At 39.3% G+C, this 25,367-nt stretch overlaps 2 protein-coding genes across 6 annotated transcripts in view; one reads left to right on the forward strand and one right to left on the reverse strand.

The window, feature by feature from the left end:
* The window catches only part of adcy7 (adenylate cyclase 7), a 62,834-nt gene extending 53,168 nt beyond the window's left edge, over window positions 1-9,666 (forward strand). For both annotated transcript variants that reach the window (XM_085447756.1, XM_085447835.1), the window contains 10 exons: window positions 104-241; window positions 395-436; window positions 648-853; window positions 2,217-2,319; window positions 2,419-2,577; window positions 4,071-4,217; window positions 4,354-4,461; window positions 4,578-4,692; window positions 7,802-7,926; window positions 8,353-9,666. In XM_085447756.1, coding sequence (XP_085303882.1) covers window positions 104-241; window positions 395-436; window positions 648-853; window positions 2,217-2,319; window positions 2,419-2,577; window positions 4,071-4,217; window positions 4,354-4,461; window positions 4,578-4,692; window positions 7,802-7,926; window positions 8,353-8,499 — 1,290 coding nt within the window. In that variant the 3' untranslated portion in view covers window positions 8,500-9,666. The remainder of the gene's footprint in view (window positions 1-103; window positions 242-394; window positions 437-647; window positions 854-2,216; window positions 2,320-2,418; window positions 2,578-4,070; window positions 4,218-4,353; window positions 4,462-4,577; window positions 4,693-7,801; window positions 7,927-8,352) is intronic.
* A 2-nt stretch (window positions 9,667-9,668) lies between these two features.
* brd7 (bromodomain containing 7) lies at window positions 9,669-25,097 on the reverse strand. 4 transcript variants are annotated; one of them, XM_085448039.1, is made up of 18 exons: window positions 24,928-25,096; window positions 24,350-24,543; window positions 24,143-24,236; window positions 23,998-24,055; window positions 23,699-23,843; window positions 23,109-23,219; window positions 20,404-20,573; window positions 19,564-19,678; window positions 18,169-18,244; window positions 17,422-17,529; window positions 17,195-17,330; window positions 16,191-16,305; window positions 16,019-16,066; window positions 15,265-15,346; window positions 13,559-13,702; window positions 9,948-10,088; window positions 9,789-9,854; window positions 9,669-9,758 (listed from the first exon to the last, which is right to left on the reverse strand). In XM_085448039.1, the coding sequence occupies exons 1-17, from the start codon at window positions 24,974-24,976 to the stop codon at window positions 9,790-9,792; spliced, it is 1,851 nt and encodes a 616-aa protein (XP_085304165.1). In that variant the 5' UTR covers window positions 24,977-25,096; the 3' UTR covers window positions 9,669-9,758; window position 9,789. The 4 variants fall into 4 exon arrangements, with proteins under 4 accessions (XP_085304165.1, XP_085304245.1, XP_085304086.1 ...); XM_085448119.1 differs by having other exon boundaries at window positions 9,669-9,854; window positions 16,191-16,302; XM_085447960.1 differs by having other exon boundaries at window positions 9,669-9,854.
* Between the last annotated feature and the right edge of the window lie 270 nt (window positions 25,098-25,367).

Here is a 25,367-nt window from a genome sequence, read left to right on the forward strand (position 1 = left end):
ATCACTCGTGCATGCTGTCTGCAGATAGCTGACTGTAAAAAAGTCACGTTGCTCGTACCTGTTTGATTGCATTTTGTCTTTTTTTCTCCTCACTTCACTGCAGCGCCTGTTTCCGGAGAAGCTGTCAGGTTGCCAGTGGCTGCCAGCTGTGTCAGAGGCAGTGGTTAAACGGCCGTTTGTGCGCCTCCCTCTGGCAACCATCACCACAGCGGTCATCATTATCATGGCTGTGTTCAACCTGGTGAGACTCTGCTCACATGTTGAAGGCTAAGACAGATCCATTTAGTACTCTGGTATTTCTAGCTGTGCTGTTCATAAATGTCATGCCAAGCTTCAAAGCATGTTGTCAGGTCGTTGCTTGTCAGTTGTTTATTTGTTTTTCCACTCCCTGCAGTGCTTTGACCAGGCAGATAAAGACGACTACTCTTGCCTTCCCGTGAGTGATAGATTTAATCCCAGACACGATGGTGTATAAATAGCAGTATTACATTTTAGTGTAAAGTAGTATGTATTAATTGTAGTTCTCCTAACAGTAAAAAAGAGTGTAGTGTTTTACTTGTTTGCATGCTGCTTATAAATTTGATTTAGGACATTATTTAGATTTGCTACAAGTCTAATTCCATTTTATCCCCTTTTCTGTCCCTCAGTACTCTGTCTACTGCTGCATCCTATCACTCATTGCCTGTGGAGTTTTCCTTCGGATGAGCTTTGAGCTTAAAGTGCTCTTTCTGACTGTGGCCTCTACGGCATATTACGTCATCATTATCAGAAACACGCATACATCCTTTTATGAATACAGCAAAAACCTCAGCACCAAGAAGGACCTTGAAATCTTCACAAATTTGAACTGCAGGTGAGACTGAAGGAAAAGGGTGAATCCCACAGCTTTTCGGGAAATGTATTATTTCCTGTTTTCACGCTGATGACCTGCAAATGTATCTACGTACCTGTGGCTTGTGACCAGTGAAGTTACCGCACCGACAGCAATCACTTTTGTGTTGCTTTAACTATCTCTGTCAGATTCACTTTATGCCACAACTCACATAGGTTAGGCTGTTGTTTATTGGCTGAGTGAAGCACTGGAGACCATGAACTTTGGAGGACTTAATTCTTACTTTATTTACTCTCAGCTTTCTGAGCTCCAGCTCTCCAGCTACTGATCTCTGTGGTTGTCTCACAGGAGTTTGTTTGTTTGTTTCTGGTTTGACTGAGTTGCTGCAGTTGGGCGTTCAATTTTAGCTTTATAATCCTGTTTTGTGTACAAACTGTGTGCTGCATCAGGGACATTTGTTCTCACTATCTAGCCAAGTAGTTTCCCCCACTATTTGCCTCAGTAGGGAGACTAGTGAATTAATAAAGTTGAAAGTAAAAAAAGCAGGATTTTGATTGGTGGAATAATCTTTTTGTTTAGATTGTGATATTATCCTGGATATGGTGACAGCCTTAATGCAAACATGCAAAGGTTGCATTTTAGATTGCATCTGCTGGCATCATGTTTTCTTTATCTGAATCAGTGTATGGCTGCAGTGCAGTAATATTTATCATATAACATCAGATCTACTTCAGCCTAATAGTCAAGACCTGCGTCAGAGCAGCCAAAACATTATCAACGAGCAAATGGCTTAAATCGAGTAGTTCAGTGAGAAAGAATATGACAAGAGTCTAAAATATTATAACAATCCTCTCTAAAGCAAATTAACTGTAATTTCATAATGCAAAATAAAATCCAATAAAACAAGCTTAGTGAGTATGACAAAAGAAAAGGCACAGCAAATATCAGGTGATGAGAAAGTGGCTCAGTGGAAACTGTTCTGATTGTAGTCTTTAAAAGATGGATGTAACCATAGTGATCTTACCAAGGAGTTTGGACTCATTTCGAAACTTTAGTGTTTTATGTTGTGTTTGTGTGTTTTTTTTTTTTAAATCTTATCAGAGGTTAGATTGCTACTTCTGGGGTGGTCTATCACACATCATACCATAATCTTAATCAGACAAGTCAATAAAAATGATCTAAGGCACCAATATCTGCATACTTCTTTCTGAATACATGAATGAATTGGATTCTTAATCAGAGAATTATAGCAGAGAATTTTAGTTTACTGTTATGCCACCTTGTACTTTTAATCACTAGTGGTCAAAGTCATAACCACTGCAAGTTATTATTTTCCAAGTAAAAGTGGAGTCTGTGATTGGTCATGTTCTTGCTTGTCTTGCAGTGTAGAAATCCTGAAATGTTTAGGGCTGGTAAAACATCCCCAGTATATGAGTTGCATGTACATCACGCTTTTCCTGGTCACCATGTTCATCATCTCACTGCAGGTAAATGACAGTTTTTTGTTTGCTGAATTATTTTAAAAAACAAAAAAATTATCTCTTGTGCTGATTTTCCTCTAAACTTGCCATTCCTGTGGATTACAGAACGAGTACTGCTTCCGCCAGGACTTCCTGCTAAAGAACAAGAACCACACAGAGCAGGATGAGATCGAGACGAGAGAGAACTTGAACCGCCTGCTGCTGGAAAATGTGCTGCCGGCCCACGTAGCAGCGCTGTTTGTTGGGGAGAATAAGAAGAACGAGGTGAGATTTCCAAAGTTGATTCTAGTCCCCTGGAGGCTATGAAGGACTGGTGAAGAGAGTTAAAAACAAAACATTCCCGTGAGATAACCCCCCATCATTACATACTGAAAGTGAACATGAACCAGGCGGCAATAATGTGACCAGTTATCTGAGGTCATCTTAAAAAAATAAATAAATAATTGTTATTTCCAGCATGTGGATTTTGGGTTTTAAAAGACTCAAAGAGAGGGACCTTTGAAACATAATACTGTACACAATCAGGGTGCCAGCTGCTTACTCATCAGGTTTTCACTGACACCGAGAACAGGACACAGAAAGTTGTGCTGGACATATTTTAACCTCCTAGAACCTGGCGTAAACATATGTTCCAAGTTCCAAGTTCCAAAACTTGGAACATATGTTTACGCCAGGTTCTAGGAGGTTAAAATATGTGGACATCACATTTTGGGACATCTAAACCAAAATACTTAATTTTTCTCTACAAGGGCCTGATATCCACTTGCGATTATACTGCCACTGTTCTATCAAAATTTTGAAACAAATGTCCTCATATGTGGATCTAATTTTTCTCAAAAACAAAAATTAGGTAAAATAAAAATCTGGTAATTCTTTGTTTTTACATTCTTTAGGTCCCAATCAGCCCAAACGGCAAAGAAAAATTAGGAGGTTAAAGTACAAAGTTCATCAGGAGTGGCTACAAGCGGAGATGCCTTTCAGTGTCTTGCTGCTTCATTGTTACACTGAGCATGAATTGCCCTTTCAGTGTTATCACAGTTAGTAGAAGTAACAGGAAGGTTTAAGTATCTAAATGTAGCAATCCCAATAATCTTCATATTTCCTTGGTGAAACAATGCGAAAATGTAAAAACATGGCGCGGGGGAAACGGCCAGCTCCTTAAGCCTGAATGTGCCAGAGGAGTGTGGGTATATAGAGGTGCATTTCAATCATTTACTGCTTGAGTTTGATATAACCACACAACAGAACCCTTTTTAGAGCCATAATTGTGACGAAGTGAAGAATGTAGATAACTGGCTGGCATGCTACTGTCAGCTAGGGGTGGGTTTTGATAATCGATTTATCGATTAAAATCGATTCTGGCTTGGATAACGTGATATCGATTCATTAAAATCCTGAATCTATTTTTTTTTGCCCGAAATGCCAGAATCTCAGGTGAAACCTCACAAAATTTCAACAACCACCAAACAGCTAAAACAGTAAATGAGAGCAGGTACACGGATACCCAGCCCTACTATCAGTGATATGACTCTGCAGCTATCACAGAAAATCAGGAGTGGCAAGTAACGCAAGCAAGCTTCTTGAGTACAGCATGGCAGTAATTATTCAAAAAGAAAAACTACAAACTATATAAGCAGAACTCTATACTATAACTCTACAAATAATCATAACTTCCAGATAGCGTGGCTCCATACAACATAAAAGTAACATGTTTCCTGTACAAGCTTTATCTGTTGGTTTTGTGCTTTTCCCAACAGGACCTCTACTACCAGTCCTATGACTGTGTGTGCGTGATGTTCGCTTCGGTGCCGGATTTCAAAGAGTTTTACACCGAGTGCGATATCAACAAAGAAGGTCTGGAATGCTTGAGACTTCTCAATGAGATCATCGCTGACTTTGATGAGGTCAGGAAGTCAAAGTCTTACCGAATATTTGTCTGAAATACAAATGTCAGGGGCTAATCATGAAGACCCTGGCATGGTTGGGATGATAAATGCACGCACCCCTCATTTGTTTGTTTGTTTGCCTCTAACTCAACAGCTGTTGTCCAAACCAAAGTTCAGCGGTGTGGAGAAGATCAAGACAATCGGCAGCAGTTACATGGCTGCTGCGGGGCTTAGTGGGTCACCTGGTCAGGAGAATAATCGGGTGAGGTAGTTACTACTTCAGATCAGGGTCGGGCTTTAACTTTAACTGTTTGAAAGCAAGCCATGACCAAACCTCATAATTAGGCTGTGGACTGACATCACTCTGTGTTGTTTTAGGACAGAGAACGGCAGCACGCCCAGATAGGGATCATGGTAGAGTTTGCCATCGCTCTGATAGGCAAGCTAGATGGCATCAACAGACATTCCTTCAATAGCTTCAGGCTTCGTGTGGGTGAGTGTGCATAAACCTTTAATTCAGTAAATACTGCATTGTGCAGCCTCCATCTCTGTTAAGGCTGGCACAGGTTTCCTTGGTTACTCAGTACATGATTGGCATTCATGTACTGTTCTTGCAGTGAGAGTACTAGCATTCACTGACACAGGTTGTTAAAAGCTCATGCCTATAAAAATAGTCACAGAATTTCTGGAGTTGAGGCATTTTCTTCGTGTTAAAGCAGTTCCCACTTTATATCAGGTTGAGCCATGCATAAATTACTCAACTGTAATGTGGTGGAGTATTTTTCCTAGTTACCTTAAAATAAAAAAAAAACAGATCTCACAGAAGAACGCTATATGAGAAATGTCACTGGCCATAGTAAGTTCTCCTGCAGACCCTCTTTTCTTAGTGACAATCTGGGACTTAATGAAGCAATAATGCTTCTATTCTATTGGTTCGAGCCCCGGCTTGGACAGTCTCGGTTGTTGTGTCCTGGTGGTGGTCAGAGGGCCCGGTGGCGCCAGTGTCCGGCAGCCTCGCCTCTGTCAGTGCGCCCCAGGGTGGCTGTGGCTACAATGTAGCTTGCCATCACCAGTGTGTGAATGGGTGGATGACTGGTTGTGTAAAGCGCTTTGGGGTCCTTAGGGACTAGTAAAGCGCTATACAAATACAGGCCATTTACCATGCCAAGGAAACTGGAATTTAGTGACTTGTGATAACCTAATGGGTTTTCATCCGAACTGTACTGAAACCTTAAGGTCACATTTGTTTTCTTATCGGCAATAACTTGTTGATTATGATGGATCCTGAAGCTACTACCTCACTGACGTTCTGGTTTAAAAACATAACTTTGACACAGCAGCAGAGCTGTGGAGTAACAGCACAGCTTCAGAAGGTCACAAAACTGAAAACTGTTACAACAAAATGTTCCTTTAAGTCTAATTTCAAAGTGATCGTGCTGTAAAGGGAAGTTCAGTTTTTGTGTGCAGCCAATTTCAAGCAGAAGCCTTAGGCTGTACAAGGATCTTCCTGTGCAGTTAAACAGGAGAGGTAAGACGTGTAGGCAAACATGCAAAATGTTACAGATTCACCTCAGGATGTACTGGGTCCAGTACTATCAGTAGCTCTCATATTCAGCTTTGTGAAACAGAGCCCATCATTTCAGATACATCTTTTCCTTTTATTTTTACTGCATTCTGTGTGGTTCTTTTTACCAATACGGATCAGTTACTATGAGCCACTTTAGTCCATCAAATAGCAGGAAGCGAATGTTTTACTCAAATATAGAGCCAGAACCTTTTAGAGTCTGACAAACATCATCCTCCCCTTTTTGTGTCTACAGTCCTGACATCTATGATAAAACCAATCAAAACATTTACATTTTTGGAGTTAAAAATGCACATAGTACAAACAGTGAAATTTTTAATTGAGTGGCATCATTTTTCTTCATCAGTGGCTGTGTGCAACCACCTTAAAACCTCCTTTGTGTGTTTATTAAAAAGATATACATTCTCTTTAATGCACTCAGAGCCTGAGTACATTCATTGATTAGAAGATTTGTTTCCCGTTAGTCACCTAATGTTGTGAACAGCTTTGCACTACCAGTTAAAACAATAGTTTAAAACGACTGACGACAAGCCAGAATGAGGCTTGATGCCTGCTGCGAGCCTCGCTTCCAGTATCGACTCACCACACATTTTATGAGTTTCATGTCGCTAGTGCTGGATTGGACTCCTTCAACAAGCGGCTGGAAATATTCCAGAGTATTTTGGTCTATATAGACATGATAACATCACACGGTTGCTACAGATTTGTTGACATAAATCTCCTGTTTCAACACATTCCTAAGGTGCTCTGTTTTGTTGAGATCTGGTGACTGTAGAGGCCAGTTGTGGAGTACAGTGAAATTCTTGTCATGTTCGAGAAACCAGTTTGAGATGCTTCGAGCTTTGCGACATGGTACACTATCCTGCTGGAAGCATTTGTCAAAAGATGGGATCAAAAGATGAGTTGGTACTAAGAGACTCAAAGCGTGCCAAGAAAATTTACTCCATACCATTATGCCTCCACCAACAGCCTGTACTGTTGATACGAGGCAGGACGGATCCCTGCTGTTATGCTGTTTACACCAAATTCTGACCCATCTGATCGTTGCAGCAGGAATCAAGACTCATCAGGCCACAGAACGTTTTTCCAGTCTTTCTACCAAATTTTAGCGAGAATCGTAGCTTCACTGTTTTGCTTCAGTCTTTTGTATGTGAGTGTATGCCTCACGTGCATTCATTATCTTTGCCATTAAAAACGAAAAGAATACATGGCAAGAAAACTGGAGTAGATTCCAGCCACCCCCTGACCCTGGATTGGGTAAGCAGAACAAAAATGAAAGGAAGGAGATGGTCAGAAAGATCAGAATAACAAGTGCAGGCATTTCAGAAATATTGTTAACACTTGAAAAAAATTCAAACCCAGTAGGCGTGTTTTTCAAACAGTTCATATTATATTTTGAATCCATCTGATTCAGAATACCTGCGTATGCTGATTTGAAGCTTGTGTTTCTGCCGGTGCCCATAGTCTTGCATTTATCAGAGTTAGACAGTAGAGGTACCGTTTTATATTGGTTTAAAATACACAGAATTTCTCAATTTGTTTCATTTCAGTAGCGTGATCAGTTGTGAAGTCTTTGCACTGAAACATCTTAATAATTACTGTGAACTTTTACATTTCTATCATGTTTTCAAAGCAAATCCTACTCTGTTTTAGACTCACTATGTCTTTAAGAGCAGTTACAGTATTGTCTGTGTCTTTTAGTCAGGTACTTCAGCATCTGCTGCACAAAAGCTTTTCTTTTAAAAATTTATGGGCCACTCAGAAAATTTCTCTTGTGGTCTAATGGCCTTGATTATAAACTGGTTGCAAACTAGCAGCACTGTATTAATGCATTAAAATGTTTCTTTTATTTCTTCCTAATATTTCACCTTTTCTGGTACCCCTGATCCTCTGTCACCGCAGCCTTACATTTTCATTCCATTTTACCTCTATAAACACTGCACATGAACTTTACAGACTTTATTATAAAATACAGCATTAAACTTTAACATATTGGGGGCTTGTTTTTCTTCCACAGGAATTAATCATGGCCCAGTGATAGCCGGAGTAATCGGAGCAAGGAAACCTCAGTATGACATCTGGGGCAACACAGTCAATGTAGCCAGCAGAATGGAGAGCACTGGAGAGCTGGGAAAAATCCAGGTATGTTCTTTAAGGTCAAATGGTCACTTCTCACACAGCATATCTCAACATTTACAAAAGATCCAATTTCGAACTGGACTCGGGTTTTATTTTCCTTACCTATCTCAACTGCTGCAAAAATAAACTCCTCCTGTCCTTAACCAGCCACGAGAACCACCTCTGAGAAAACCGTTACATTGTTTCTTTCTCTTCCAATTGCACTTTATGCTCTGTATCACATTTATTGGCAGATCAAAAGCTATTCATGCTTTAACTTGATAAAATATGTAAATTACTTTGGAATCAAAGCCATTAGCAGAGACAAAGTGCCACCTGAGATGCGTATTGTTTAATGTAGTCACGGGAAAACGATTTTGCTGCAAGGAAGGTCTCGCATTGAATTTGGGCTAATCCAATTTCCTTTCCGTTTGCTTTGCCTGCTTTCAGGTAACAGAGGAAACGTCTGTCGTGTTGCAGGACCTGGGCTACTCATGCGAGTGTCGAGGACTAATCAATGTGAAGGGGAAAGGGGAGCTCAAAACTTTCTTTGTGTGCACCGATATGAGCAAGCAGCAAGGTATGGGTCTGAGCTGAGGCCAGGTCAATGCTGCAAAAAGAACTGGGGACAAACTAGTTTACAGACTTCTGCTGGTCACACATGCGCACCTGCTAGCTGCGTTCCTGTGATGTTACTGAATTAAGGATTTTTAAAGGAACTGCTTATTTGCTGTGTGGTGGATATTGCATTCAACACCCAGCATCTCATGGTTGGATCAGGAGATGACTGAGGAGATGGTCAGTATGTACAATCACCATCTTTTTCTAGTCACAAACACATTGACACAAGTGATCGATCACTTTTGTACTATTTTCCATGTCTGTAATTTTATGTGATAGAAAAAAAAAATGTGTATTGTACTAAAGCCAAATGCAGTTGAGATTTTGGATGTCCATTTTGGTCTTTTAAAACAAAAAATAAGAGGGGGAAAAATCTCCAGTGGATTCTGTTTGAATCTGAAAGTTGTATGGGTTTCGTTTTGAGAGGCGATGGACACTGTTGCTGTTACTGTGTAATGAGCCAGACATAAATGTGTTAAGCTGTTTCAATGTCAGAAACCAGCTGTGCAGAAGACAGGGAAACTTCTCTTGCTCCCATCTATAGAAGTAAATCTAGGAAGCTTTACTTTGTGGCTAAACTGCAAATCCTGAAGCAGATTAAGATTAGGTTTCCATCACTTTGTGGTCTTTATGTGACCTTTTAGGAATTCCAGCTGTGCTGTTTGGCCTTAGGAACAATAATTTAATATTAAGGTACGTACTGTATTTCAGGAGGAAATACATTTTCTTTATGTATGCCATCTGTGTAAGTGTTTAATCTGCTCAGATAAGAAATCCATTTTCAGCATCTTTGCCTGCCTGTCTCCATATATGCTGCGATGAAGGGTATCTGTGACGCTCTCTTCGATGTCCTCGATCTGTGTGATCTAACAACCTGCCTGCTGTGAATGTTTTTTCTGGCCCCAGCTCAGAGACCACTTAAACTGATCTGGATCACTTTCTGTGCCTCTGAAACTTGTCTTGTGGCCTTATCTTCTGAGACCAACATTTTGTCTGTAATTGTGGTTACATAATATTAACAACAATAATAATAATAATAATGTACTGGCCTTTCTGTGAACAAATGTGACATTGACTTTTGTACAGTTACAGAATGTAATAAATGTTTTAAGTCTACAGTTTGTCACGCAGCGTTACACAAGAGCCAAGGTTGTTGGTTTTTATTAAAAAAAGTTTATTGGCCGAAAAGCATACAAATGTAACACAAAAAGCACTTTTTGTACAAAACTTAAGTTATTACACTGAATGAGAGTGTTTGGAATTTCATTACACAGCGATAACTGGAACCACATCTGGACAACTGGTCTCCATGGCTTCAGCCGTGTCCTGCACTGAAAACGTGGAAAAGTTCTCGTCTGCAATTTTCTGTTTTTTGTAAGGTTACATACTGCATTTGACACAACTTAAGAGAAACTGCCTTTTACCTGTAGTGAGGTCTATGAAGAGCTCAGGTGGGTCTGGAGGGGCAGCAATGCCCATGGCCTTCCTGATGCCGTAGATACTGCTGACATCACATGGGGCCACCTGACTAGTCAGCTCAGCCAAGTTTGATGTCACCTTCTCAGCTGTAAAGGTAGGAGGATGAACGTGAAGACAGCAGGAAATTAAGATATTAAGAAAAAGCAGATTTAAAAAAAAAAACAAAACAAAACAAAAAACAGATGTAGGACTGGTATTTACCAGGCCTACATCTGGTTATTTTTTGTTTGTTTTAATCTATATATCTATTGATACTCTGACTTGGATCAGCTGCTGTTTGTTGCCAACGTGTTTGGAGCTGCAAAAACAGCAACACTCATATTTGAAGGGTGTTTCTCACATCTCTCCTTTACTTAAATTTTCATTTATTAACTGTTGAATACACAGATACAGACGTATCAACAAACTGCTAATAATGTTAAATGTGATGGCAGGAGCATGCTGCTGACATGTTTATCATGGTGACAACACTTGAGGCAAGATAACGGAACTGCTATTAACCTTGTTATTATATTATATTAATTAAATTATCCTACATTTTAATGGTGAACTGAATAAAGAAATAGCTTCCTGCCTTTACACTTAACATGATTTGATTGGCTGGTGCCTGTATTGGCATTCTACATGACTAACTATTAAGTTATCAGTACAAACGGCGAGCGAGAGAAAGAAAGAAAACTGATATGAACTGAACCACATTTCTTAAGAACTGTTACATCCATTACAAAATGTCACTTTACAGGAAGTGACCTCAGGAAAAACAAGCTGATATGTTGATACATGTTGATAGCTGGAAGTGGCTTAAATATATGGTTTAAATGCTCTACCATGGAAAGGAAGCAATCAATGAATCATCCTAAATCAGTGAGTAAACTGATGGGCAGGTTTGCGAAATTGTATTTAAACAAAAAGAAATTCATTTCATTCTTGTCCTATTGTAAGATAATCAGCCTAGTGTGGCTGACTGTACTTACAGTAATTGACGTTTCTTGTTTAAAGTCTCCTACATTTTGATGCTGAACTGAATAAGGAACTAGCTCCCTCGGCTTAATTTGATTGGCTGGTGCCTGTGCTGGCATTCCACAAGGCTATCTCTTAAGTTATCAGAAAAATACTTGTTACAGCATGTAACAATTCAGTTCAGCACTGCATGAAGTCACACCATCCTAAGTAACAATTTACCGAGTAAAGAGGTTATTTTAAACACAAAAGTATTAAATGGTGATCAAGGACAACCGTTTATCTGAAAACCCTATTAATTGTAAATATAGCCTATGAAATTAGAGGTCGCTTTTTAATTTTATAAAGTCATCTGAAATAGAGAGCTACGTATTGCCATTCAGCATAAAAGTTCTTTTCCACAAAATGTGTCTCTTAGCCTCTTAAGCCCCAAGGGGGTTTCTGAGCTTCCTGCTCAAAAATGTAATGCCCAAATTTAATTGATTATTTCTCTGAAATTACAAACTCTGTCCTTACAATCTTGGTATCAAAATAAAGCTAACACTTGGGAAATTTCATCAGAGGTGTAAATATTGAAGCAGATATTACTGTGTCAAAGTTACTGAGACTGGAACACAGAAAAAGTAACTAGATTTTATCCTCGCCTATTTTTTTTTTTTTTTTTTTTAGCTTATAACCCTTTTAAAAATATGGCTCAGATCACATTTGGTTCCAGAAATTCAGTAACCAACATATAAACATCATCTGTGCAAAGATTTGTTTCTAAAATGAAACGGTGGAAAAACTACAGCCCTGTCAATACATGAATATCCAGCTGTTGTACAAAAATGTCCAATTTTGGCACAATTGTACACCATGCCAGTTGATTTTTTAGGTATTAAAGAGCAGAAATTAATAAGGCCTAAAAATGCTTTTTTTAAAAAAATATTTTTGAAGAATTAACCACACATTTACATGGTAATGGCCCTTTTCTGCAGTGCGCATAGAGCGTTTGATTGGCCTCTGGCCCTTTAAACTCCGAGGGGCTGTAACTTTGGTTTCTTTTGGTCAATTTGCGTGATTGACACCTTTTTAATCGTTTGAGCTAAGTTCACGTCACTTCAACCATTTAGACGTTGTAATGCCAAAACCTACGTGGGCCCAAATTTACTACATGTTGCATCTGTCCAGTCACGTGTCTGTAGGTGGGTCTAAAATGGAGGTTGTTGACGGAAAACGGCTCTGATGTGGCTAGGTAGGCATGGTAACTACTGGTAATCACGTGGCTACCAGCGAAAAATAACGGAGGAAATTGGGACGGTAAGCCAATTTCTGTCTTAGCGCATTTGCGCCACTGTGTGTTTTTGTGGTCTTCTTTTGCGGCTCATTCATTGAATTTTGGTCTGATCGTGGTGAAACTTGGTGTGTGGAGTCAGTGATAGCCCTGGAAGCTAACCAGTGCGTTTGGTGGTTGTAGAAATGGTTTATATGACATTTTGGCTGAGATTCTGAGGTTTCTGTGGATACCACACATGTCTGGACTTATATTTCTCAACCAGCGTTATAATCGATTAAACGTGATCTCCTCCTTTTTGCCCCCGGTACCGGGGGGTGGGGTTTAAGTGGTTAAAAAATAAATTTTGGCACAGGTTACATCAAAATGTGTTTTTTCCCCGCTGGGTTCACTCTTTTAAAGACAGCAGACCAATGGATGCCCTTTTTAACTGTAATTTAGATATAAGATCTTGGATGGCAAAAAATGTTTTACAGCTTAACCAGGACAAGACTGAAGTTTTAATCATCGGTCCTGAGCCTCAGAGAGAGAAACTCTTGTCTAAATTACAGGCATTTTCACTGTGTCCTTCGCTACAAGTGAAAAACCTGGGTGTTATTTTTGACTCCGAGCTTGGTTTTATCCCACATATTAAACATGTAACCAAAATTGGATTTTATCATCTAAAAAATATAACCAGAGTCTGCCCTATTCTCTCTCGGGCCAACACGGAGATGTTGACGCATGCTTTTATTACCAGTCCATTGATTACTGTAATGCCCTGCTCTCTGGTCCCCCCAAAAATAATATTTCACCTTTACAACTTTTACAAAACTCTGCAGCTCGTGTGCTGACGAAGACCAGAGGGCGGGTCCACATTACACCGGTTTTAGAAACGCTGCATTGGCTCCCCGTGTGTTTCAGGATCGATTTTGAAGTTCTTTTATTGGTTTTTAAATGTCTTAATGGTCTTGGGCCTTCTTATCTCTCACATTTGCTTTTACCATATGAACCCTCGCAGACCCTGAGGGGGGATGTGTGTGTATGTATGTATGTATCCATGATCGTTTATGTTAATGAGAGTGAGTTGGAGGGCAGGGTGGGCTGCTTTTAACCATGTAAAGCACTTTGTGCTACATTTCTGTATGAAAAGTGCTTTATAAATAAAGATTGATTGATTGAAAGAAAAATATTCTGGAAAGGGGGTCCCAGTGATCTGAATCAGGCCAATGTCTACCACACCTGTGAAGGATGCAGGCTACAGAGGTAAATGAAGTGTTGTTCGAGGTCTACAGCTGACTTTAGTGGAAGAACAAAGACGCCCATGCACTATGAGGCTCTTACCCAGCTCCAGCTCCTTGGCAGTCGGGGCCAGCAAGCAGATCATGTTTGGTGGCTGCTTGGCACTCAGACGTTCCCTCTGAACTTCCTGCAAGTTTCGCAGGAGCTTTGTAGTCTCGTCCAATTTCTGCTGGATGTTCAGGGCTTCTGTGTGAGGGAAGGAGAACACGCAGCAAGTAAATACTTCCTCTGAGTTCCTCCAGTTACCTTCTGGTAACCCCCCCGCAAATCATTTCTTTCTAACACAATATAGCCACTGTTTCTGAGCCCTGACACAGACCCCTGGGTTCTCGTGTTACATTAATACTCGAAGGTGCCGAAAGCTGATGACAGAAGAACTCTAGAAAGATCTCAAAGGAAACATAATAGGACGATGGACAGCTAATATGTCGCTCAAACAGTTTTAGACATTAAAATGTTTACATTATGTACTATCTTGACAGAACAATGAGCCACGGTACACTTATGTATATACATAGGGAGAACAAATATTATAATAAATAATGGCCATGAATTTTAAAAAGTACCATGACAGATTTTTCATCATATCCCCAATACTATGTGAACTTGTAGTTTTCTGATTCTCATTTCTCTTCTCATCAGCATGAGGCAGGTCCTTAAACTGCCTGTAGTGCCACAATTCTTATTTCCTGCCATCAAGAAAAGGCATTAAAAATATTTCTGCTGAGTTAAAAATTAATACCACTAAGAAGGAAAATAAATCCCTTTTTGATTGTCATACCATCAAAGAACGATGGGAAGCCAGTGGGGACAGTAACAGTGCATTCATGCAGAATAATTGAAAAGATACATTCCCATGTTGGCTTTGTCATCTCAGTTTTATTTAAATAGCAACAGCATTCATCCAAAGGTACTTTTAATCTTAAAGATAAAGATCCTGCAAAAAATTGGGACTAAGAATTATGACACGAGAACTGAAGGTCTGCAAACTTGTATCATAATTCCATCATGCTCTATCACAATATCCATTGTAGGATGTTAATGCTCAGGTAGATCCTGGTAGTCTGGTGAGTGCTGTGATATTTAAAGATGTTTTTTTTCTCCAGGTAAATTTCAGTATTTTGATGATCATGTTTATGATTAAGTGACGTTCCCTGTGGTAAAAAACAAAAAAAAAGGGCTGTTTTCCCTACTGCCCATTTCCCTAAAAAACAACAACAAAAAACTCCCCAAAAAACAACAACCAAAACCCAGGTATGAATTGAACCACTTAAGAATTGTTAGGGTCAGGGCTGTAGTGACTGAAAGTTTCCTGTGGATGTAGATCTACATGTGTATGTAGATGTAGAACATTAGGTGCTTGATTTTGGCAAAAAATTTCATCACAATTACTAAGGTCACAAGTTTTTGATCATGTAATTAACACAGATCCAGGGCTGAGGACCGGGCAGTGACAAAAGATGAACTGAATGAGTCCATCAATGTAATTTGGGCTTTTGGGTGGAAAAAAAAACGTGGAGGTGCCTGAATGACAAAACGAGCATGATTGCGAAACAGAATTCGGCACAATAAGCATTTTATCTTGATTAGCTTGTTTTCATCATGGAAAGATGAAAAGTATTAATGACATGTGTTTATAGTGCTTTCTAAAGGAACCAAATTAAACATTTTAAAGATGTTCTGATCATTCCTAAAAGTGTAATTAGCTGCCACTTTAAATACAGAAAAAAAAAAGTCAGACGTTTTACCCTCAGAAAGCTCCTCAGTCATCTGCAGGCCTGCAGCAGAGCGCAGGAAATCCAGTCTGTCACATGTTTGGGGGTCAGCTACCTACCAAAGACAGAGGGGAAACAACATGGTTAGTTAGATTAGAAAAATGCATTCCACACTGGACATAAAAGGGAACATCACAATCTTTTGAAGCTTCTTTTGTCATGCTACTTCTTCACTACAATAAAATCAGGCCTAATCAAAAGCTGCAACACCCGAGCAGGGGATGAGAGTAAACTGGAGGGCGGCCAAAAACAGCAAGAAGCTAGCACAAAGGGCCGCTGTTTGTCTGACGGTGGGCCCCTGCTCTGGTTTCCTCTACTGCTCTGAGGAGCGATTCAGCTTCACAGTCAGTGGGCAGTAGAGGAAAACAGTCCTCTCAAAATTCTCCAACAGCGGGCCTTGAGCATGTAGTACTGCTGTGTTTTAAAAGGAAATGTTCTTTCCATCTTTACACCAGGCCCCTGCTATGTTGACACAGCTGGTGGATGCAGCAGTCATCAGCTGAGGCCATCTAGAACACAAATTAAATCCATGGGGTATAATGGAGGAGCACGTGATATGCTTTGCACTGAACAGCAGCAGCTTCAAAAGCAGTGCTGATGAGGATGAGTGGCTCCGGTTTTGTATTACATAGCGAACGCTGGCACTCGTCACTCGACTCACCTCACGCACATTTCTATTACATGCTGCACATTTTTTGATCAGGGTTTCAGCTCCAGATTCTCTCACCTCCACGGTATCCTTGTCCTCTTGTATATTTGACAGCTGCTCTACTTGCTGGAGGAAAAAAAATGACAAAAACACCCCCCCCCAAAGCAAAACAAAAACATTTATTTAGTCAACTGGAAGACTTTCCTGTCCTGAAACAAAAAACAACAAATGACGTCAGAGAAAAGCTTACTTGCTCGGTGTCCTTCAAGATTCTTGAATGCTCTCCGTTTGTCACTGCATCCAGGAGGTTGTCTGCCAGTTTGTACACATACTCTTCTGATTTGGCCAGGAACTCTGACAAGCTGCTAAACAACCAACCAAATGAAACTTTACTAGTTATTTACTAGTTATTTCCTATGCAGCAGCGGTGTAAAAGTCTGAATCATTTTGTTGACTGAGAATAATGACAAGTAGTTGATATTGACACTCCTGCAAATTGGTGGAAAAATAACTGCACCGCCTACACAACCAGTCAAATAAGGACGTGCTACTAATGGTAATTAAAGATTTTCATTAATTTGTAAACAAAAATCATACTGTGCTTTTCCGTTTAGAGGAAAAAACAGACACAAGAGACGAGCATGTGGTAACAATAAGCTAAATACATATAGTAATATGTAGTAGTCCCAGTTTCCCATAGCCCCTTGGAAAAATTGATTGCTTACCCCCCCCCCCTTTTTTTTTTAAATCACCTTGCATTTACTGAACTTTTCAGTTGAATGATTTAAGGATCAACCATATATATATATATATATGTATTTCCTTAAAATTATCCTAAAAATTATGTAGAAAAATAAAATTGAAATTAAAATTCTGTCATGGATAACTAATGGTCCCCACTGGCTGCAGCCGTCATCATAGAACGAGCCCATGTAGCTTCACCTACTCAAACCTTTTTATGGCTTTTATATTCCCTAGATCTTTTTCATTCTGAACACTTTGGAGTTCCACAAGATGTACCAACCTGTTATGAGCATGAACATCATGAGAGAATAAAACAGAAACAAGATGAAACTGAAGTTTACGAAGAGATGAAGGGTTTGAGTCAGGGTGAGGCTCCGCTTACAGTTTACCTCCTCCTGATACAGAAAATCCAGTGGAAAAAGAGGAACATCTGGAAAGTAATCAGTGAGGAATGCCTCGCTGCTTAAAAGACACAGAGCTCGGGTCCTTATACAGACACGCTGTTCATACCTGTCTGAGCCCTGCAGGCTGGACTCGTCTCCATAGAGAGAGTAGATAAGGTCAGAATCTTCCTTGCTGATGTTGGCGAAGCTGGAGTCGTAGGTTGGCGCGTAGGAGGTGAATGGCCCATAGTTCATGTAGGACACTGTGGAAAGTGCCGCACACAGATAATTTATTGTCTTTCCTTTGAGACTCTGATATCAACAATATGGAGAAACATAAAGGTAGAGCCGTACCTGGGGTGATCCTGTTCCTCTTGTCCTCCCTGAAACCCTGCAAGGTGTTCACACCGCTCTGCAGCCGGTTGGACATCATGCCGAGTTTCACAGGACAATAACCCACATCTGCAACAGCAAACACAGTTTTTTCCCCTCAAGTCTCTGGCTGCATCATCATTTCTTTTATAGGTCTGGAAATACTAATCAACCATTAAAATTTCCCAGTCATAGTTTACAGAAATTAAAATCAAAGAAGCCAAAGGAAACTTATATTTCGCTTTTTTGTGTATAAGATGTTGTTGTGTAAAGTGGATATATTATGCTTCTATATTTGTATTTTTGGACTTCAAGAGTGGTGCAGCCTTTCAGTTCATCCACGGCCAGAGCTTACAACAGAAGCTGATGGTGTTTTCATTTATAACTGTGTGGGCTGCAGTGATGGAGTCGTGTAGTTACATTTCTAGCGTTTCAGAACATTTTGCGCTTATAATGTCTCTGTGATGTAGATTTAACACAGAAGTATAACTCCAACTGAAAACAGACTGTTTTAGCTCCTCTTTCTTTAAGCTGTTTCCTTCTGATTGGTTGTCCTACATAAACCCCTTTGACTCAAAATTCAAGCCTGCACTTTTGGCCTAAAGGGATTAATGGTATATGAGCTGATCTTTTTACATTAAAGCCATATTCAATATGAACATCCACCGCTGTGGCAAATTGTAATAATTGGTCTAATTGAGCTCTTTTATAGTTCCAAAATGGTCTCACCTCCTGCTGAGGGATCTGCTGGGTTGAGGATAGCCAGAGTGGTGGAGCCATCTGACTTCCGCCTTGCAAACTCCAACTACAAAACAAACAGTGATAGTGAAAGAGGAATAAAAATAATGAGAAAATATTACATTATTGGATTGTAGTTAATTAGATAAGACACAATGGACATCAGATAAATAACCAGCACTGACTCTACAACATCGTCTCCAGAGTCTAAAACAAAAAAGAAGGTGTGGATATATTTTAAACTGGGGCCCTTACTGGTTTTTAAACACAAAGCCTAATTTTTAAAGTAGAGCGCCAAAGCTCTTTTGGCAAAACAAAAGCGGCAAAGCATTTTTATTCATGCTCTAAATCTCTGTGGTCACAGACTGCACACACAGCCTGTAAAAATAACAGTGAGCACTGATTACATCACAAAACTAAAAACACAGTGTCCAGAACATGTAACTCAAGTCTTTTCAACCTTAAGCAGCTGTTCTGTAATTCTAAAGAAATTACAAAAATGTGAAGTAAAAAAACAAACTATTCTTCCACTATGATCTGTTTATTAATAAAAGGAAACATCAGTATATCTTGATTCAACTTTATGGGCCAAAATTCCTAAATGGGGCAAAATAGCGCGTGAGTGCAATCGCCAAATAGCGCTAAAGTTCAAAAGGTTAACAACTCTTACAATTTTGTCCATTTGTAAATATTGAGAGAACTTTTTTTTCTGGTGCAACATATTAGTAAATCTGGCCCTATGGGGTTAAACGAGGATCTGCCGGGGTTAGTTGGTTCGCTTTGTCTTACTTTTTTCCCCTCACTGAGAAGAAAAAAAGAAAACATAAGTAAATATTTACAATTTATATGTAATGGAAATCTGAAAGGATTAATATATGTCTCATATTAGATTTTCCTTATCTAATCTGCAATGACTTTTCTTAATCCTGCTTCTTCTCATGTCTTTTTTTTCATCTACCCTTCAGATCATTTCATTCAATTACTGCTTTCAACTTTCAACAAGCTCTTGCTGGCTACGTACTCTAAAGCGAGTTAAATTGCATCCGCTCTTAAGTGTAAACAATTGGGATTTATGCTTAAGAAATTACATTTCCGCTATACATGAGTTTAACTTCTCCTTTCCATGGTTACTATTTTGATTCATAAGATAACCATGGTGCAAAATACTGCGTTATACTGTGTGATAATGTATTTAGTGTTGGAAATTTTGTCTAAATCAGTAAAAACTGCTTAAGATTTATGAGCAAGTCATTCCACAAAGTTATTTAGAACATTCTTAAGAGAATGGGACCTGTAATACCACAATGCCATCTGAAACATTATGATCTAAAAGATCAGATATATCAGTTTGAAAGCGTGTTCTTGTGTTTAACCCTGTTTTCTCACATCAGACTGCAGCACTCTGTTGGACAGCTTTCCTCCAGACTTCTCAATGACCTTGCGTATTTCCTGAAGCTCTTTCTCTGCTTTTGCTGCTTCGTCCTTAGAGTCTTTGTCCTGTCTGCAAATGAAAAACAAATTGAAAGATGCCAGATGATGAGACACTGTGACCGTGAATGTACTTTGTGGCAACAACAAAAAGTATACACACAGCAGAGGAAATTTGCAGGAGTTTTTCTGTTCATTGTATGCCCACAATCTGTGTTCATTCCTCAGATAATTTACCTGTAAGCGTTTGCTGACGTCAACGAACAGATTTTGAGACAGCATATTTTACGAGATAAAAGGTAACGGAATGAAAAACAGCCTACTACGTGGCTTTCTGGGGCTCGTCCTCTTATAGCGAGTCATAATAAAATGCATAATGTCAGCATACGGGTTCTGTTACATCACCAAGTTAAAACACAGCTGTAAAAGATGATAGCCAAGAGAAAACAAGCCCCAGCATGTCATCAGGCATTCCCCACATTCTCAGCCTCCAGCTCCACAGTGGAAAACAAGCTCACAGGAATCAACACGGTGCACTTATGGGAAACTGTTTCCACTCATATGCTGCATCTCTTCATATTTCTCAGTTCTGCTGATACAAATGTGAAACCTTCTACTCTTTTAATTTTACAAATATGTAATTGTGTCAGGCCAACTGTAATTTTAAGGGGTTAAAATATTGACAGTATGGTCAGGAGTATTATTAAAATCCCTCTTGCAGTCTGGGCTCTCCAAGCTACACTTAAATGTGGCATCAAGGCTTAAGGACACGTGTGCAAAGTCAACATGTGAAAGGACCTGGGAGTGCTGGGTGTCTGTGACCTCTCGCTGCTGTCTGTAGTCGCAGGTCCCTCCTTGTTCTGGTCCAGAAAGGTGCTCGTTTGTTCCTCAGATTTCAAAGGTTGTTTGGCAGAATGGTCAAGACCAGCCATAAAATCTATGCTTTGCTTCAGGCTGTCCAGCCTTTCCTATTAGGGAAGGTGAAAAACATGCTTTTTACTTGGGTTTAAGAAAGAGAAAAAAAATAACCAAGGAGAAGAAAACTGTGGTGCTGAGTTTGTGAGCATCTGCTGCCCCCAACTGTTGCTTTGTTCCTAAAGCAAGGTTACAGCAGCCTGACTTACAGATTATTTTACAGCAGGCTATTTATCAGTAGAGAACACCTGGGTCCTTATTTGAGTGCTATTTTGGAACTTTTAGTACATAATTCACTTTTCTCCTGTCTTAATTATTGTAACTCACTTTTTATGTAAATGGCCTGTATTTGTATAGTGCTTCACTTAGTCCCTAAGGATCCCAAAGCGCTTTACACTACATTCATTCACCCATTCACACACTGGTGATGGCAAGCTACATTGTAGCCACAGCTGCCCTGGGGTACACTGACAGAGGCGAGGCTGCCGGACACTGGCGACACCAGGCCCTCTGACCACCACCACCAGTAGTGGTGAAGTGTCTTGCCCAAGGACACAACGACCCAGACTGTCTGAGCCGGGGCTCGAACTGGCAACCTTCCGATTACAAGATGAACTGCCAACTCTTGAGCCACAATCTTTAGATTACTATGAGCCTGTTTTCAAATTGTTCAGAATGCAGCAGCTCTGCTGCTCACAAAAAACAAAACATTTTAGTTAATTTTAAAATGTTATTAATAACACATAAAGCCCTACATGGCCAGGCTCCTGTCTATATAACAGTGCTAGTGACACCACATTCCAACAACTGGCCTCTCCAGTCATCTGATTACAGTCTGTGAACTAGGGCTGCTCAATTAATCGAATTTTAATCACGATTACGATCTGGGCTTTCAACGATCATTAAAAATGACTGAGCCGATTATTAGCCCCTCCCTCATTTATCCGCGACACCTTAAAGGCCGGTCCGTGAAAATATTGTCGGGCATAAACCGGTCCGTGGCGCAAAAAAGGTTGGAGACCGCTGATTAAGAGGACCCGAGGGAAGCTCGGAAAGCTAAGCAGAAGTTATTTGGAGAGTGACTGCCGTTGGTTGAAAAGAGAGTTTAAAAAAAAAACTTCAGTGGTGTTGCACACTATTTTATATTATTTTTTTAAAGTCATTGTTAACCCTTTAAAGCCGTCAGAGCAGCATGCTCCGCTTTGTGTAACTATTTTTAAATCCCTGTAGAACCTGAACCGTGTAAGCTAGCGCAATGATTTGTTTTGCATATGAAACCGGAGGAGTTGTATTTACATCTGATGCCATCAGCTTGTCCTCGGTCACGGTTTCGTTCCACATATAGCTTTGCAAAAATTGCATAAAAAGCGCTTGCAGGAACAAAAACATAATATTCCAGAAACACGCTTTGCCGTTCCTATCAGCTGTTCGTAACACTTCCCACAGTGAAATGATGCACATGCTGTTTTCTTTGCAAATTTGCATCATAGGATTGTTTTTTGTTTTTCCTGCAGTATATAAAAATTGCTGTATCTCCAAAATAAAACTATGAAAACACTCAAAATAAATTTCCTGTGGTGGGAAACTATTTTTTGCAACTTTATTGTATTTAAAGTTTTGAGGGATAAACCTCTTAAATTTCTCCAAGTAGAAATATATGTAAACAAAACAAAAGCGATTTTCAATTTTTTTTGTAGTTTATTGCACTTTTTTGCAATTTATGTAATTACTATGGACTTAATGCATACATATTATTAAAATATGGGCTATAACAGTTGTACTGATGTATAGCAACTTGAAATGCTCCCACAAATGGCACTACAGCATGTAAAAAAATAATATAAGCTCTGGTGGACTTGGTTCTATAGTAGGTCTTAAAGGGTTAAATAAATATCGTCAAATAATCGTGATCTCAATTTCAGTGAAAATAATCGTGATTATCATTTTTGCCATAATCGAGCAGCCCTACTGTGAACTATTCCACACTCTTCTATTTTAAATCCAGAGACGACCAAGCTTTTGAGGTTGCAGCTCACTAACTTTGATACAAGCTTCCTTGTTTTAAAAGACTGATGACAGCAAATTTTTATATGTTAACTTTTCTTAAAATGTTTACCCCTTCGTATGTAAGAACGAATGTAAGACTGTATGTTTCATTTTCTGTCTGTACTATTACTATGGAACTATGTGTTTTAAAAAGTGCCATTCAAATAATGTTATGGTTATATAATTATAAAAGAAAAATTGGTGCATATGAATGCAGTATGTTTGTGTGCAGGTTTTATTGCTGACAGATGTCTACAAAGAAAGTACAACAGCTAATGTAGACACAAATCGTCTTTACAACTTTAAAATTACTGCAAAGTTTGTCATACATTAGGCTTTATAAAAATTTAGATGCACAAAAAATTATTTGAAATAATTTGAAATAATATATTTTTGGGGGCTTTCAAACAGAAGTTTTCTGTTATCATGTACACTGTTTTAAAATAAAGCTCCTTAATTTTTAATTTTTTAAAAACTCGATGAACCCAAATTACCCCCAAGTAAAAGAGGTCAAAGAAAATGACGGTCCAAGGTCACGATACCTGGCTCAAGATCTTCATTCCTGAATGTAACAGTTTCCGTGCTGCTTTGTGGTAGATTGTCTCAGGTTTGTTGTAAATCATGGCATTTTCACACATAATCCTGAAATCAACCTGCATCAATGACATGCGTAACATTTTAAAGCATGACAAATACAACAGCTTCTGTTAGTTAAAACACACTAAAAATGTGTTCAAATGTGGCCTTTAGGGAAAACAAATATACTTAACATTTTTAACATGATTTAAATTTTTTTTGAATAAGGTGAAGACATCATTGACAAAGTTTTAGCAGTTTGATCAAACAAAGAAGTATAATCTGTAAATTGCACTGAAGCTACTTGTCATCAAAGACAGGCAAAAAACATCAAGTATCAGAACATACATTAAGAAGGGAAAAAATACTAATTTTTTCACCCAAAACAAGTATCATTAGTGGATGTAAAAGGACCTGGGAGTCCTCCATAAGCACCACGTCAGTGTGTCCTACAGTAAGCTAGAGTATCAGCAATTACAAGAGCTGTGTCTTTAAACTTGAAAGAACGGTTTTATTTATTTCTTCTAACCGAATGCAATAGTACACAGACATGTACCTTGAGTTCATCCAGTGACTGGTAGCACTCTTTCTTTACTTTGTCCTTCATTGTACTGAAGTCCATGGGACGCTTGATGACTGCAGAGTAACCAGGAGCAATGAGGTCTGTCACTGGAAATGAAAAGAATGCGTTCGGGTCTTTCCTGCAGAGGAGACACAAACAGTTTTTAGTTGCAGAAATATCATTACCTAATGCGGTGAGTTGCTCACCTCATTATTTATAGATATTACTAAATGTCAAATAAAAATGTAAATGCACAATTATCCCTGATCAATAGGTGATAAATGCTGCTGCACCTTTGGAGCTGCCTGATGAGCTGATTCAAAGCTTCCTGCAGAGGAGTCTGTTCTTTTTCTGTGGAAAGGAGCAAAATAACTTAAGATTCTTTCAACAACCTTCAGAATAAGTGTTAGTATTAATTTGGGAAATATTTAACATTACCTTCCTGTTTATCAATCTCTGAACGTATAGGAGTCCTGCTCTGCTCCCGGTCATCATCTCCATCTGCCTCCTGCCCTTTCTTCTTTTTAGTTACCTAAAATAAACAAACAAACAAACATACATACATTAAATTCACACACACACTACCCTTTTAAAATATTTAACATTATATGCTAAATTATCTATACCAACAGATATGATGTTTACCTTCTTCTTCCCCTTTTCCTCCTCTGGTGACCCAAAGCTTTTCTCTTTATCCTTTTTCTTCTTCTTTTTCTTGTCTTTGGGTTTGTCAAAGTCAGCCGGCTGTTCGTCATAAAAAGTGTCAAGGCTCGAGCTTCCTGCCGTCACTTCATTTCCGGACACTTTCAGCACCAGCTTCAGTGGTCTGTCTCCATATTCTGTACAAACAAATATCGATTAATAATCAAAATAATGGTGTGTGACTACAGTGAGAACATACGGCAGCTTAGGAAAGCTAGAAACAATAGCCGCTAACAACTAACTCGAAGTCATTTAACTTACGCTGCACGTCTAGCGAACAATGTATTGTATTCACACATCACCACCTCAGTATTATTATTTTTCATTTTAAAAAATGATGGAAACGTGTAGATATCCATATAACTAAGTCGGGAAGGTAGTTTAGCAATAAGCTAGTTTACCAACTAGCTCTATTGTCGTGCTAACAGTGCTACAATACAAAAACACAGGGTCTACGAGTTAGTTTAAAATGTAAAAACGGTTTATTCTGATAAGCAGTTAAACTGTATGGGATGAAATACCTTCATATCCATGCTTCTCGGACTTATGCTTTTTGTGCTTCTTGCCCATTGTCTATATTTTGGTCTGCACCGGCGGCCAACTGCTGTGGCTGAGCACTGTGGTAGCTGAAGTAAAATTTCACCAGAGGTAGATACACTTGCAGCGTCACCTGTCGGTGCGGCGGTGGTAATACCCATGTCTATGGGTACGGCCGCCCTTCCAGCCGGAAGGAGGCGACATAACCTTTGAAATAAACTTCAATCACGGACCCAGGCCTGCATAACTGCCATTTGCCATGACCCCCCTTTAAAATAACATATGATAATAATCGTTCACCTGGAGAAATCATTCAATCAATCTTAAGCCACATACAAATACAGGGAGCACATGTTAACCACACTCGTTATGTATTGATAATTCAGCACGCCTGAATCATATACAGAATGTTCATTTTCCTTTA

Source organism: Copadichromis virginalis, linkage group LG1 (assembly GCF_057382275.1).
Source record: "Copadichromis virginalis isolate Kocher_CV1m ecotype Utaka linkage group LG1, C_Virginalis_male_GT1.1, whole genome shotgun sequence".
Lineage (NCBI taxonomy): Eukaryota > Metazoa > Chordata > Actinopteri > Cichliformes > Cichlidae > Copadichromis > Copadichromis virginalis.